The 14,758-nt window shown below is 49.3% G+C and overlaps 1 protein-coding gene across 1 annotated transcript in view; it reads right to left on the bottom strand.

The window, feature by feature from the left end:
* PAPPA (pappalysin 1) overlaps positions 1-14,758 on the bottom strand; it is a 230,323-nt gene that overhangs the window by 55,894 nt on the left and 159,671 nt on the right. Inside the window, exons 11-13 of the mRNA XM_074362102.1 lie at positions 10,328-10,441; positions 9,276-9,411; positions 7,070-7,283 (exon numbers count right to left, since the gene is read on the bottom strand). Of these exons, the coding sequence (XP_074218203.1) occupies positions 7,070-7,283; positions 9,276-9,411; positions 10,328-10,441 (464 nt within the window). The remainder of the gene's footprint in view (positions 1-7,069; positions 7,284-9,275; positions 9,412-10,327; positions 10,442-14,758) is intronic.

The raw sequence follows: 14,758 nt of genomic DNA, 5'->3' as shown, positions 1-14,758 counted from the left end.
AAGTTACTTGTTTAAGTTCCATCCAGATGTGTGACTCCAAAGTCTTTGTTGTTAACCTCACCCCGGACCTGGACTAGAACTTCCCTGAGGGTAGAGAGAACACCTGTTTCACCTCCGTGTACTTGGCACTGCCAGTAAAGATGCCTCTCATGTGACAGCTGTTTCCCAAACAGCAGGAAACCAACAGTGGCAGTGTCCTGCAATAACTCTCAGGCGCTCTCCAGAGGCTGAGACGTTGATTTCGAACACTGAAAGCATCTAGAAGGCAGTTTTCTCTGACTTTTGTCAGAGAAACTCTATCTACCCCAATACCTGGCATGGGGTGCGTGCTAGGTTGCCATCCACAGCCCCAAGGCTTTGGTTTTTCTGTTTTTTTATCGAGGACACAGGGAGCAGCGGGTGGTCAAACCAACTTAAGAAATTCCCAATTTTTCTCTTGGTGCCAGTTGCAGGATGCCCTGCCGAGGCTTGTACAGGAACGTGGTTACTCTTCCCGGCTCCCTATCCCCTGTTCAAAAGTATGGTGAGAATTAAAGTGGGATAAGGGAGGAGGCGAGGAGCTAAAATCCCCAAAACATCACACGCACATTCATTTTTTTTAAGCACCCGGACAAGGGCAAGGGTTTGGTTCAGGTCTCAGCCCAGCACTGAGGCGGGCTTCGCAGTCTCCACATCCCCGCCCCGCTGCAGAAGGGCAGGTGAGCGGGATGAAGCGTCACTCGCTGCGGGTTCTGATTCTCCGTCCTGCCTCCTGCTCCTGACAGCCCCCGCGATGTGCCACGCGGTGCCAACGCGAGGTCTCTGACACTGAACAATGCATCTGTTCACGTCCTGTGAGTGCTGGGGAAGATCCACGTGGTTCCAATTTAGATAGATTTACTCTGTCGGCTACCAGCTTCCAAGCTGGTCCCCTGACCTGTGCCTTACAGTTTGGCTGTTCTCGCCCTGCACTCCCGGAGTGGGGGGACCCTGGGATGTCATCTTAAGACAGCCGGGGGCTCTAGGAGCCCTTTTTGAAAGACAAGGGCTCCTGGCTTCTCTTGGCTGTGGGGCCATTGAGGTAAAGTCAGTGCCCTCCTTTCTTCCATGTTCATTAATGTTCTTTGTCGGAAAAGGATAAACTGAAAAACCTGGTTTCCTTAGAAAGGAAACAACACAGGGCTTAGCAAGTGGGCAGATCTGGGATCCAGCCCCAGCCCTGCCATTTATCAGATGTTTGATCTTGGAAGGGCATGTGACACCTTGAGCCTCAGTTTCCTCCTCTGTAAAGTGGAGGCAATAAGATGATTTATCTCTCGAGATTGTCGTGTCATGTTCTTCTATTTATCACACTTGCCTGGGGGTCTCACTGTGTACCAGACACTGTAAATAAACACTGGGAGACAGGGGAAGATGCCTGTCACCCTGTATATCTGAGGAGGGGGCACGTGTGCCAAAGAAAAGTAATAAATACGCTGGTTTCAGATAGTGAGGCACGCAGCCAGGGCACTAAAACCAGGTGAAATTACAGAGGGTGCCTGCTGGGGGGAGGGCAGGACACTCAGGGAAGCCTCCTTGAAGGGGGCACATCTGGACTAAGGCCTGGAGGGACTGACGTGCTCAGCCACACAAAGGTTTGGGGCCGAAGGAATTTCAGGCAGAGTGAAGGCCACAGGAGAAAGTCCAGCCCAGCCTGGAGCACGGCATGTTTGTAGAGCAGGAAGGTGAATGCATCAGAAATGCTTTGGAAACTATGAAGCTCCATGAGAAGGTGGTTGCTCTCCTCTGGCTCTTTCTACCCTACAAGGAAAACATTCCCGGGTCATATGGGTTCCCTGACCAAGAGGGGCTATGCTCAGATGGGGAGGGGTAGCGCTGGCTCAGTGAGACCAGTCAGCGGTCTTCACTGCAGGACTTCTCAGAACCTTGAATGTTCTTAATGCACACTGTGGATTTCTAGAAGGGACTACGGGGCACATCACTTTCCAAACTCTGATAACCCTTCTTTGTGGGACACTGCTTAGGACTAGTGTCGTCCCAAACACACTTGGGGGCATGTGGCATCCCTGGCTTTTCAGCACATCTGTCTGCACTTGGCCTACATACTTGAACACAGGAAGGAAAAGAGAGAGAGGAAGCAGCATGCACAGGTATCGGCAGCTATGTTTCACCTACATCATCTTATCTGCATCCTCACTGTGACTCCTTGGGGTAGTAGCATTATTCCCATTTTCGAGAAGAGGAGACTGAGACTGAACAAGTTTAAACTGCTTGCCCCAAGTCACTGTGGACAGAATTCCAGTGCAGCTCTGCCTGTCTGTCCCTGAAGTCCCTGCTTTTTCCCTTTGCTGTCCTGTTAGTTGGAAAGGGTTGTGTGAACACACTGTCCAAAAAAATGATAAACATTATCCCAACTGCCCCTCCCCAATGACTCCCTGACACAGCTCTGTCATTTCTGAAACACAAAAACAATCATCAAAACAAGGAAAATGAAACAAAGAAAAGCTTCTGGCTTCATTAGGGAAAAAAAGCAGGGGCAATGGGGGAGGATTTCACACCAGTGATGGGCTGTCAATACAAATAACTAAAGAAGGAAAAAAAAAAGAAGACACTTCTCAGAAGAGAGGAAAGTGGCTGATCCCAATGAGGGAAGGGACAGATGCTGTGGGATCACCTGAGAAGTGAGACAGAAAGAATTATCAAGTAAGGACTGGCTTTTCTGCCCAGAGAGGAGGCTACTGTGCGGAGTGATCCTCAAAGGCTCTTCTACCCTGGAAATCTAGAAGGGAGCCAGTGACACAGTGAGTGCAGCACCGGGACACCATGTCCGAGGCTGCAGGGTCCGGCCGGGCCGACCATCTGAATGGCCAGGTGAGCTGAGTGGGGTGTGGCCAGTGGGAGACACCCTGCGGCCAGAGCAGTGTCCGCCCTCCCATCCAGTCCCAGGTTGCCTAGTGGGACTGAGGGCCTGGTGTGTCCCATCTTCCATGTGTTTAAGAGGAGGAAGAATTCTGGTCCTTAACATTTGCTCTTCCGACAGTTAAATATTGCTACTAGTTAAAGAAGACATCCAATGAGGGCCAAACACAAGTTGTTTGTGGCCTAGTCCGGCCCACGGGACAGCTGTTCTGACAGCTCTGACGAGGAGGGAAGAGCGTTGTCCTGCAAGTCCTGAGGACTGGATTCCCGCGCCCCGGATTCCGCATCCCAACCTGCTTGGCCACTTGGGGAAACACACTTTCCTCGCCTGGACCCTAGGCTTCCCACCCTCAGACGAGGGTGCAGAACTAAAGAATCCCTCAGAGCCTATCAGCTTGCAGGGATCAGGTTTCCTGAGGACAAAACCACAGGGACATGTAATTTCAGAGCTGGTTGGGATGGGAACACATAGACTTTGATAATCTCACGTATTGACAAGGACCAGGAACAACTGGAGTTGTGATAGACCACTGCTGGGAGTGTGAGTCGGACAGCATTTTGGAGACGAGCTGGGCAGTATCTGTACAGCTGAAGATGCACACATGCTCGGGCACAGAAGTTCCATTTGCAGGTGTGTCCCCCAGGCCAGCGACCCCTGACAGATGTCTGAGAGGTGCTGATCCCTTCGTGGGTTGGGGACATTGGGTGAGCCTGTGGACAGTAATCTGAAGCCTGCAGTCTCTGGCCATGGGAAGCCCCCTTCTGGGCTCCAAATCTTATATATAGATTCCTATACAGTTATCTGATGGGACAGTCCACATGGGGGCTCCTACAGTGCACAGACTCTAAGAACCTTGGCTCCAGCCTGTTGGCACCCCCTACCCCCACTGTCACCACCAGTAACAGCTACAGTCTAAGTCCACCCTGGCTGGAAAGAGTTAATCTAGTCCCACGAGGAATTTATTTTCCCCTAAGATTGACCTTCTAAAAGTTAGCTGTCCATCAGAACTGCCTCTCTCTGGATGTGCTGGCATGAAAAGCGAGGAGAGTTTGGGGTAGAGGAAGAAAAAGAATGCAAAAAAGAAAAGGGGTGGGAGGAAGGAAGGAAGGAAAGAAGGAAGTGAGGAAGGAAGGAGGGAGGGAGGGAGGGAGGGAAATAAGTCAATTCTCTAAACAATCGCCTGTGGAATTTTATAATAAACTGTTCAATCTCTGTTGAGAACCATAGGACAGACAGAGGCTGGTGTGTGTGTGTGTGTGACACACTGGGGTCTCAATTCAGGACTGTCCCTTTTAACTCACTGAAGACACCTCATAACTTCCCTCACCATCATCACTAGGGTCCCCCATCTTTCCTCCTTCCCCCAATCTGGTGTAGAGCTGGAATTTGGCTAGAATTCTACAACCGGACCTCTCATCTGAAACCCAATCCGGTTTCCCTGGGCCTCTGAATTTATTCCAAGTACCGCAAGGGATGGAGACCCTTGAATCTAGGTCAGAACACACCGGCCTGGATGGATTTTGCTGTAGTGACGCTTCTCCCATGACGGCTCACTGGCTATCGTGCTGCTCTCAGGAGAAGAGAAAGAAAATGAAGAGGGAAAATGGGAAAGAGAAGAGGGAGGGGAGGAGAGGGAGGAGAGGGAGGGGAGCGGGAGGGAGGGGGGAAAGCCAGGAGGAGAGAGCGGAGTGGGAGGAGGCAGGGAGGGGGGGTCGGAAGCGGGGAGAGGAAGGGGGGCGGAGGGGAGGGAGGGGGACCGGGAAGCAGCCGAGAGTGAAGCGGGCTGTCTACCTGAGCGAGCTGAGAGCTGTGCTAGAAACAGTGCCGCTCTTAACCCTGCTGCTTGGAGAAGGAAGGAAAACATCCCGTGGCTTTTACACTTGCTGCTTGTTTTTTCTTTTCTCTCCTCCTGGTTTGTTTGTTTTAATGCATTTGCACATTTGCACAGTCCTGTCTGTTTGGGTAAACACCTCTTCAGCGCCTCAGGAGCAGCTGCTGTCGGCCCCCCCCACCCCCGCAAGGCACTCAGGAGGGGTGGGGTGGGGGGGTGGCCTGTCAGAGCTCAGGGCCAAGCCAGCTGGCCGGCCCTCGGAGCTGCATCTCCCTCACTTCGCTCAGTCTCCCTGGCAAAATGCTGACAAGGGAGCAGCAGTGGAAAGTCCCCTTCTCTCCTGGATACACCTAGTCCTGCTGGGCAGAGTGTGGCTTTCAGGGGCAGACAAAGTGGGATTTTATGTCCTACTGTCAGGATGGCCTTGCCTCACTCATTCCACTCATCCCTCCCAGGACAGGTGTGATGATGACGTAAGAGAATGAAATCGATGTTGGCCCCTTCCTCTCCCCTCTCCCTTCTCCTAGCTCCTGGGGGTCACAGACTGTTACACCTGGAAGGAACCACAGAGAACCTCACCCCATCACCATCGTCCTTTCAGGGGAAACTGAAGCCCAAAGAGGAGGAGGGCCCGGATCCCGGTCCCACAGCCAGTCAGACATGGGGCAACGTTCCGCCCCTGTTCAGTGTTTTTCCAGTACAGGTTGAAGAACTCACAAATACTTATTGATTGATATGTTTCCAAGGTTAAACACTTCTCCCTGTTTACTTCGGGCACAGGAACTGCTAATTAAGGATTCAAAGAAGCCAGTGCTGGCCGCAGTCAACTTGGGGATGGTCTCAGTGGCTGGTTAAGGATGGGAAAGCATTGCAGAGGTCTGACGGATTTGCGTCCATCGACATTGTTTCCCTGGGTTCTGAGAATTAACTTATTTTTATAGTCTGGAGAGCCAGGGATGAAAAAGCCCTCTCAGGGTGAAGTACAACAATGAGGGATATTTAGGGAGCTCTTTTGCCTCCGAATGATTGCGACAGACTTTGCACAACAGAAGCTAAAGACAGTGGGTGCAAAACAATGTGAGTTTTGCAACCACCTTTTGTGTCCTCTGTGGTAGCAGGGGCGTGGGAAAGGCGGGTGTCCCCCTCCCCACTCCTCTCTCCTCTCCTGCTCCCAGGTATACAGGGCAGGGCTGAATTGCCTTTCAGAGGGCTGCCCTCTGGGGGATCCCAATGAGACCCCAACTCTTTCTTTCTCCCAGATCTCATTAAACCAACGTGAGAGATGCTGTGTGATCCTGGACCAGTCCTTCCTCCTTTGGAAATCCAGAGGGTTAACATGGAAGTTTGGATGCTATGGAAGTACTAGTTCACCTCTGAGACTTCTCCCAGCTCTATGAGAACTTTATGCAGAATTTGTGCAGAAAAGCACCACTATCACATTAGAAAGTGGTGATAAATACTCTTTATCAATGCATCATTTTTGCACGGTCCCTAACCATTTGGAAGGGCATTTTCATCTGCAGCACACCACTGAATCCTCATGACCACTTTATGCTGTAGATATTATCACCCATTTATCCCAAAATAGAAAACTGAGACTCAGAAAAGTGAAGTGACTTGTCTAAGAACACACGACCAGGAAGGGGCAGATTCAAACCCTGGTAAGAGTATCATCAAACTGCGCAGTCTTTCTAGGAAACAGCATCCTCTCTGAGCTGAGAACCAGGTGCATTAACAGCTGCCAGATCAAAGGCACTGATGGAGCGATGCTACACAGTTACAAGACAGAGACCCAGACCACGGGGGGATCTCAGGAGCTAGGTTTGGGGAAGACATAGAGGTTTACCCATCCCTGGAATACACAGTGAACTGGGATGAAGCAAACAGAAGTATCCTCGCGCCCCACTCCCCCTCCCCCGTCACCCTTTAAACTCAGGGAGGTTCTATGTCTTGCCTGGACTACTGAGGAAGCAGAATCTCCCAGGATTTCAGAGCTGCAAGAGAACTAAACCACCTCTCCTCTCTGTTCACATGAGGACACTGAGGCCCAGAGAAGGAAAGTGGTGTTCCCAGGGTCATCCTATAAGCCACCATCAGCTCCGGGACTGCGAGCCAGGTGAAGGAGTCCGACTTCCACAGCACTTACCTGCTTCCCCCCACCCCTGGCATTCAGAGATGTGTGGGCCTCCCAAGCCCAAAGGCAGAGCCGGCCAGAGGCCAGAGGACGGAGAAACACACAGACTTTTTCCAGCAACACACGTGGCTACCCAGGTCCAGAGTCCCTCCATCTCCCCTTGGGGACAGAACAGCCCCAGGGCAAGCAGACCCGGGTGCCTTACCTCTGCTCGGCAGAGCTGTAGGTCTCCCCTCTCTGGCAGCTGCTCAGGGTGACGGGGTCAAAGTTGTCGAAGGAGCGGAGGGCCACCCCCGAGATGGCGACCAAGGGTGAACTGAAGCTCACACGGACCGCCTGGCTGTGGTAGAAGGGCTGGCTGAGGTCATGGACCACAGGGATAATCAGGGGATTGTTCCTGCAGCTCAGGACATGGAGGCCTGTCAGGGGAGACAGAGGGCCGAGGGGCCAGGCTCATTACTCAAGGCCAGTCACGCCCTCCCCAACGGGCCCTTCCCGAAGCCCCCAGACCCTTTCATGTCACTACACAAAAGCACCATTGGGTGGCCGGTGGGGATTTCGAGTTTGATTGAAAGTTTCATTGTCTGCCTTTTTCTCTTGCTTCCAAATCTTTCCAATCCCCTTGCCTCACTGCCCCCTAAGCTTTCCCGTCACCCAGGGCCCACAGCCCCTCTCCCTCCCCTAAACAGCCACCCCTCGGCCAAGCATCACTGGCCCTCACTTCCCTCCCACAGTGCATTGGGGCTTGATGGTCTGAGTTGCTAGTTTTCAGGCTGCCTGCCTGGTCAGTCATAAAGATGATGGAAATAATTCACAGACATAGGCCATTCCTGTGGTAAAAAGCCTACTCCCATTTTTGATCTGGGAACCTGGGAGCAGCCCTGTGAGGTAAGGACTCATTCTACAGAAAGGAGACTAAGAACCGTGACCAGGAGGTGGCTTTCCAGAGGGACACAGAGGAGCGAGCCATATAAAGACCAAGCAGAACCCAAACTTGCTTCACTCAGAAGCCCTCAGTTCTTTCTAGAAGAGGAAACGGGTCCCCGGGCTTTGAAAAGGAAGAGGGAAGGGAGAGGGGCAGGGGGAAAAGGTACATCCAGAAGGAGAGGGCAGGGATGATGGGGTGTGATGGAGCTGGTGAAACGGAAGCTGGCTTCGGAGCTCCATGGACGTCGGTCATTCAGTTCTTGGTCTAGCTGCTGCTTTATCACGTGGCTCCAGCAACCCCCTTAAACTCAGTGTCTGCATCTAAAAGCGGGCGAATCCTAGCCAGGTCCTAGGAGGCCTGATCTGTTGGGATGCGAGGCTCTGAGCCTGGCAGGTCCCCTTCTGTGGTCCACTGTCTTAGAGCTGCAGAGCCTTGCAAGGAATGCCGGGATGCTGAGGAGGACAGAGGATGGGGGACCAGGTTGGGAAGGACATGCAGACGCCTCAGGCATTAGGTAGTGGGATCAAGGAGCTTCCCCTGGAATCCGACCTCTCCCCACTCCTCTGAAAACCTCTCCTTAGAGCCCTTCGTGAGGCCAGGACAGCTATGAAAATATTTGTTTCTCACTTTGGGACGTTTCCCAGGAATCCAGATAAATCCAGAGGGGTTTTCTTTCTCTTCCTAATTAATGTGTTTCCCCCTTGCCTTGAAAGCTAACCAAATAAGTAAACATAAAAACAAAACAAAAACCCTCCCCGCTCCCTTGGCTTCTGCTTGACCCTGAAGTGACCCCTTGCCTGCGTGCTTCCTTCGGGTCTTTGAAATGAGCTCCCTGTGGAACAGTGCGGGCACAGCTTTGAAGCCCGGACTTCCGTGCTGGCCTGGAATTCCAAACTCCCGGACTGGCTGCCCAGAGGTAGACTGGGCAGGTTGCATGCAAATCGTGGGGTCGGGGGTGATGGGGCTTCCTGAGTGCCAGGTCTTGTGCCAGGTCTTGCACACGGGTCACAACAGTCTCAAGTAATAGGTTGTTTACTGTCCTGGACATCCTTGGCTATAAGGTAAAGGGCAGTGGGCGACAATTCTGAAATCTGGCTACCCTGCTGTCTTCCTGCTACGCCACGTGCCCTGGGTCTCCTCTCTTTGGGTCTCAGGCAATGATACGTACAATGGAAACAACCTTTGCTCAGTCTCCTTCCCAGTTTTTTTTTGATGATCTTATGGGATGTATCGGGATAAAGGTGTCTGACAGAAGGGAGCTACTGAAGGGAAGACTTAAACATGAACCCTTTATCCCCATACCTGTCAGATTCAGGCTCCTCTGGACAGACAAATACGTCCTGATTTGAAGGCAAACCGAATGGCAAATAGAGAAGCCAGGAAGAGGAGGAAAGAACTCATTCTCCACTGATCCTTACAACCGCCCATGGGCAGACGTGGAAGCGGGTACCGAGAGCAACCTCACCTGAAGGAAGATGCTCACCTAGATCGTGGCTCTGGTCTTTGGTATCAAACAACTGGACGCTGATTGTTTCCTGTTTTTGGTCCCCGTAATAGGTCCCATCGGTCACCAGGTGGACAATGACAGCAGCAGCAACCATCGGCTGAGAAAAGTACGCCTGAAATGCAGAAGACATAGTGGGGTCGCTAGTGCCGTCAGACACACAGTGGGGAAACAGCCACAGGGCAGGGGTTTGGAGGAGAATCTTCCATTTCAGGAGCTGGACTGCTTCTCACGGCCCACGAGGGGAACCAGGAGGCAGTGCAGAGCACAGGTTCAGAGGTCAGAAATCCTTCTACTCTGGGCTCTGCTCTGTGATGTCGAGGGGTGGCCGTGATGTTCTGGGCCTGCATTCCCTCACCTCCAAGGGCTGGATACATAAAGAGCTTCATCACAGGATGGCTGGGAGGTCCCAGTAAAGTAATGAGTGTAAGGTGTCTGGCACACACTAAAATCACACCCCAAACAATGGAACTTAGGACCACTCATCACTTCTCCATGCTAATCTCTGTGCCAGGCACCGAGGAGACAAAGTAAATAAGACATGCCCTTGCGTTTCTGGGGACTGTGGAGTTCAAAGTAGGTCGGTGACACACAAATCAAAACTTGACACAATCACAGTCCACAGTCAGGAAGATGGGCCCACGGGCAGCTATGCAATATTGTGTGGCAAGTACCATCCAACAGGTGACCAGACGTGTAGGACTAGAGGGGAAGGACAGTCACTTCTCTCTTTGCAGATCAGTGAAGACTTCGAGAAGACAATTTAAAAGGCCTTGAACAACGACTAGGTGGTTCCAGGCAGACAAAAGTTACTTAAACTCTTGGCCAAAACAAGACTGACTGGATGCGTCCCACAGGCCATTAAGGAATTCCATTCCAGGAAGCATCCCACTGCTAAGTGTTTTGTTCTCTGTCCTTACAATTAACACCCTCAGTGGGAAGACAAAACCATCCTGAGAAAGGGTCATGGAAGGCAGTTCTTCCCGGAGGCCACTGCTGGACAGTCCACGGCTCTCAAAGCTTTGACTTACCCGGAGCCAGAAAGTGGTTTGAGCCAGCTGGGAGTACGGGTAGCTGATGGTACAGGGGTACCAGGCGTGCTGGGAGATGCCTTCGCTGAGATCTATCACCTTGGTCCGACACACCTGGAAAAAGACACAGGAAAACACACGTTTCAGAGGGTCTCAGGGGTTGAATCAAATTCAACTTGGCAGCTCTTTACTAGCCTATTTTGTTCTTGACGCCACAGAAAGAAACAGGGATGAACAGACAAGAGTCTATTCTAGGAGCCCACATGTTAACGTAGGAGAGAAAACCTTCAGTGTTATTTACGGAAAGAGCAGATAATATGCTTTTGGTGGTAGAGAGGTCAGAGAAATTCTCACGGGGCCAAGTCCTGGAGGAGTTGACATCTGAGCCGGGTCTGGAAGAATGCAGTAGCCACAAAGGGAAGGGTTTGTGCACAGAGAGAACAGAAGCAAAGGCTCAGAGGAAAGCAGAAACCCAGACTGATTACGTTGTGATACGCTGCCTGGTATCCTTAGTGCCTGGGGAAAGTGGCAGAAAAGGCAGGCTTGAGGCACTGGATCTCCTGAATACCAAGCAGGCCACTTTAGAACATATCTGTAAAATTGTGCTCAGAGCTGCGTGGATGACAGAGCAAAGAGTGAGACAGTATGTGGATTTGCTCCCCCTAAAGGAAATCAACTCCACCATATGTGAGCATGTGTGTGTAAACACACACATGCACACACACGCACATTGATTCTCAATGAGAGATATACCAAATGGTATTAAAAGAAACATGTAGCGTGTACAGACAAGTAGAACTCTTCAAACGTGGGAGTTCCGTGTGTTTCTAAATGTCATTTCATTCCAGTGGTTCAACCATTCATTCAAATAATATTTATCAAGTAACTGCTGTTTGCCAAGCACTCTAGGACAAGACAGCAGACAGGAGCTTAGAGTGACAACCTGTGCAGATATCCATCAAGGAGTCACAGATGCACACATGACTGCAAACTGCAGAACAGAAAGCAAGCTAGGATGGAGAAGGAGAGGAGCAGCTGAGACATTCTTGAGACTGGCCCGACTTTCTGTAGCTCATCCCAAATCGGCACCTGCCCTCTGATCTCTAACGTGGCTCCTCTCTCAAATCTTCCCTGAGAATTTGGGCCTGTTCCTCCTTATCTGTGGGTCTCAGGCTACTCATCGAAAAAGTAAGGCCAATCTTGAGAACCCTAAAGTCATAACATCTTTGAGAAAAAAAAGTGAGATAATCTAATCTCAATCACATAAAACAGACACACAGATGTAAAACAAACAAACAAACAAACAAACAAACAAAAAAAAAAAAAAAAGGAAGGGAAAAATATACATACAAGGATCAAGACTATCCAGCAACATAAGATCAGGGATAGTTTATATGTTCACCTGCTGAAGAAGGGATGCATAAAATACGAGATACTCACATGACAGGATTCTAGGAGCAAAAGAATTATTAAAAGGACTGAATGAGGTTCATATGTAGGGATGATACTAACAATATTTATACATAATATGGTTCAGTATGGGCCCTGGCCGAACAAAGTGGAAGCTCTGTCTGTGAGTTCATCAACACGGAGAGACTGCAACAGCGTAACACCGAGCGAATAAAAACAGAACAAGGTATAAGGGGGTAAGTACACGATGATGTCACTCATAAAAATCACGCGAAGCAAGACTATGCCCAGGGATTCCTACAGATGAGTGTAGAAGAATTCAGAATGGAATGGAAAAATTATATATCACATTCATTTATCAAAGTCAAGCTAAAACACATAATCTACAATTGCAAGCATCGATGCTTTTTTTAAAAAATCAACTTCTTGGTTTTTTTTAAAGCAATTTTATACTTCTAGAAGGTTGCAAAGATAATACCAAGAGTTCCACATATGCTTCATCCCTTAATATTAACATCTCCAGTTCTTTCTTGAAACTTCAAACAGAGGAAGGTAAGTGTGTTAACCAGCTCTGGAGAATCACATTGTCACCCAGGAAGTTCTGCAGTGGGGATCTGGATGAAGAGACCTGGTTCTGGTTCAAACTCCTTCAAAATCTGGTCTGTAATTGTGGACTAGTTATCTCCCCTCTTTGGACCTTGTTTCATCTTTCACATTTGAATGTTGAGTTGGGTCATAGGTTTTCAAGGTGCTGACTATGGATTCTCAGGGTTTCTTAGAGGTATGAGTCTGGAAGTGAGGATGTGGGAAGACCTGTTTAATTTCTGCCCCATTGTTTCAACCAGAGCATCTCCACTCATCTGTTTTATATATCAAGCTGTCTTACAGTGTTTCACTTAAAAGTTTCATTGCTTTAAAAACACTGAAAAGCACTGAAACTTGTTCATTGCCGAAGTTCCCCTCACCCCTCCCAAAGGTGTCAGTGGGTCCTGGGAATACAGCATTAGTTTCCTGAATGTCACAGGTAACTTCCTAAGGAGAGTAAAGGTGCCAAGAATCAACCCCTTCACTGGTCAGCAATTAGGTGATGGCTTCAGTTATTCAAATCTCTAGCAGCCTAATACCGAGGAGACTATGGGTAAAACATAACCACTTTAATGGGCTGGAAGACTTTCTCAAGTTTATTTATTTTTCTCAAAAACAACTGAGACGGAGCTTAGGCAGATCTGCCAGTGGATTGTGTTACATTTTACAACAGTGCGAGACGTTGCATAAACTATCTATGGCATTTGAAATCCAGGCCAGCGATTCGACATGTATCATTGTGGAATTCTTTCCCCTTGTGTTCTTAGCTGCCTGTCCCCCAGCAGAGCACGGTGGAGCCCCTCTCTGGACCGCTGGAGTTGGGGGCTTATCTCCACATCTACAACATTCAGGGTCTGAGAAGTCTCTTACGTGAACAAAGCCCTCTTACGGCGTAAACACAATTTCCTCTTATCTCGTCAGCTCTCTCAGCACCAGACAGTGCTTTAGAGGAACGCATGGCTGTTATTTTGTTCTTCTGTTTTCCCATTTAGTTTTGTGTTTGTTTCAGGCTGGCTGCGATCCTGACCAGGGACAGTCAAAAGCAGATGAGAGAGGAACAAACAAATCCAGCTGAACCTTTGCCCAAAGCCTCAGTTGATCTTAAAACCATCTATGTTCCTGGGGAGGTGGGGGGAGGTGGCAGAAGAAGGGGGACCCATACACTCACAAGCCTCCTGTTTTTATAGACCTTGTATGATTTTGCTCACTCGACAGTCATTTGTTGAAGGTGCGCGGCACATGGGGCTCTCCCTGAGAGAAAGAGAGCCTTGCCCTGGGCCAAAAGGTCTGTCACACACCCACGTGTGATCCCAAAGTAACTGATTCTACAGGGATGCTCTGTTCTCAACTCTTTATTTTTTTGCACCTTTTAAAAATGCAAATCCGATTTCAGAAAGTTTTGCTGAGCAGTTCAGACTTTACTGAATATTTTGGGGGGGAACAAGAAAGAGACTTACATCACACACCCCATGTGGAGTCAAGCTCTCCCGCCATCGCTTCAAGTTCCTCTTCACTCATCATCTCCCCTCATCAGGTTTCTTCAGTCACCTTCCCAATCTCTCTCACTCCCTCTCCCTTCCATTCTCTACTCTTGCACACACGAATCCTTCGGGTGACGCCAACGGCTCAGCCCCAAGGATGTTGGGAGTTGGACACATGAACCTTTTTACCCTCTCTGTCATGCTGGTATGAACAAGATCTGACCCCCTCCCTTCACATCACTCACTGGTTAGTGGAACACATCACAGAGGCTCTAGAAACATCAGCAGCTTCTAGGCTTCAGGTTGTTCTAGGGAGATTAAGAGGGGGGTCTCCTATAGCTGAGATTGATCTTTCTGCATTACCTACTCCCCTGGTCACTGCAGCATCATTCACAACAGCCAAGATGTCGAAACGACCTACACGTCATCAACAGATAAATGGATAAACTAAATGTGGTGCATACATACCATGGAATATTATTTAGTCTTTAAAAAAGAAGGAAATCCTGCCACATGTGACTGCACGGATGAATCTTGAGGCCATTATGCTAAGTGCAATAAGGCAGTCACAAAAGGACAAACACTGCATGATTCTAAAACAGCCAACCCCATAGAATCAAAGAGTGGAACAGCAGTTGCCATGGGAAGAGGAAAAAAAGTTGCTAATCAACTTACAGATTAACAAAAAAGTTTCAGTTCAGCAAGATGATTAAATTTTAGAGACCAGCTGTACAACACTGTACCTGTATCACCAATATTCCCTATAGTCGGTAATACTGTACACACAAAAACTTGTCAAGAGAGTAAATTTCTTTGTAAGTGTTCTCATCACAATAAAATGAAATAGAACACTGTTTTGAATGACTAAAATGTTGATATTCATTAAATAATTGAATACATTGATAAATAAATGATCCAGTAAAGAAGGGAAAAGAGGAATTCATCTAATGTGGTT

Source organism: Camelus bactrianus, chromosome 4 (assembly GCF_048773025.1).
Source record: "Camelus bactrianus isolate YW-2024 breed Bactrian camel chromosome 4, ASM4877302v1, whole genome shotgun sequence".
In the NCBI taxonomy this organism is placed as follows: domain Eukaryota; kingdom Metazoa; phylum Chordata; class Mammalia; order Artiodactyla; family Camelidae; genus Camelus; species Camelus bactrianus.
The sequence above is the reverse complement of the archived record's forward strand: the minus strand, read 5'-3'. Positions and strand labels throughout refer to the sequence as shown.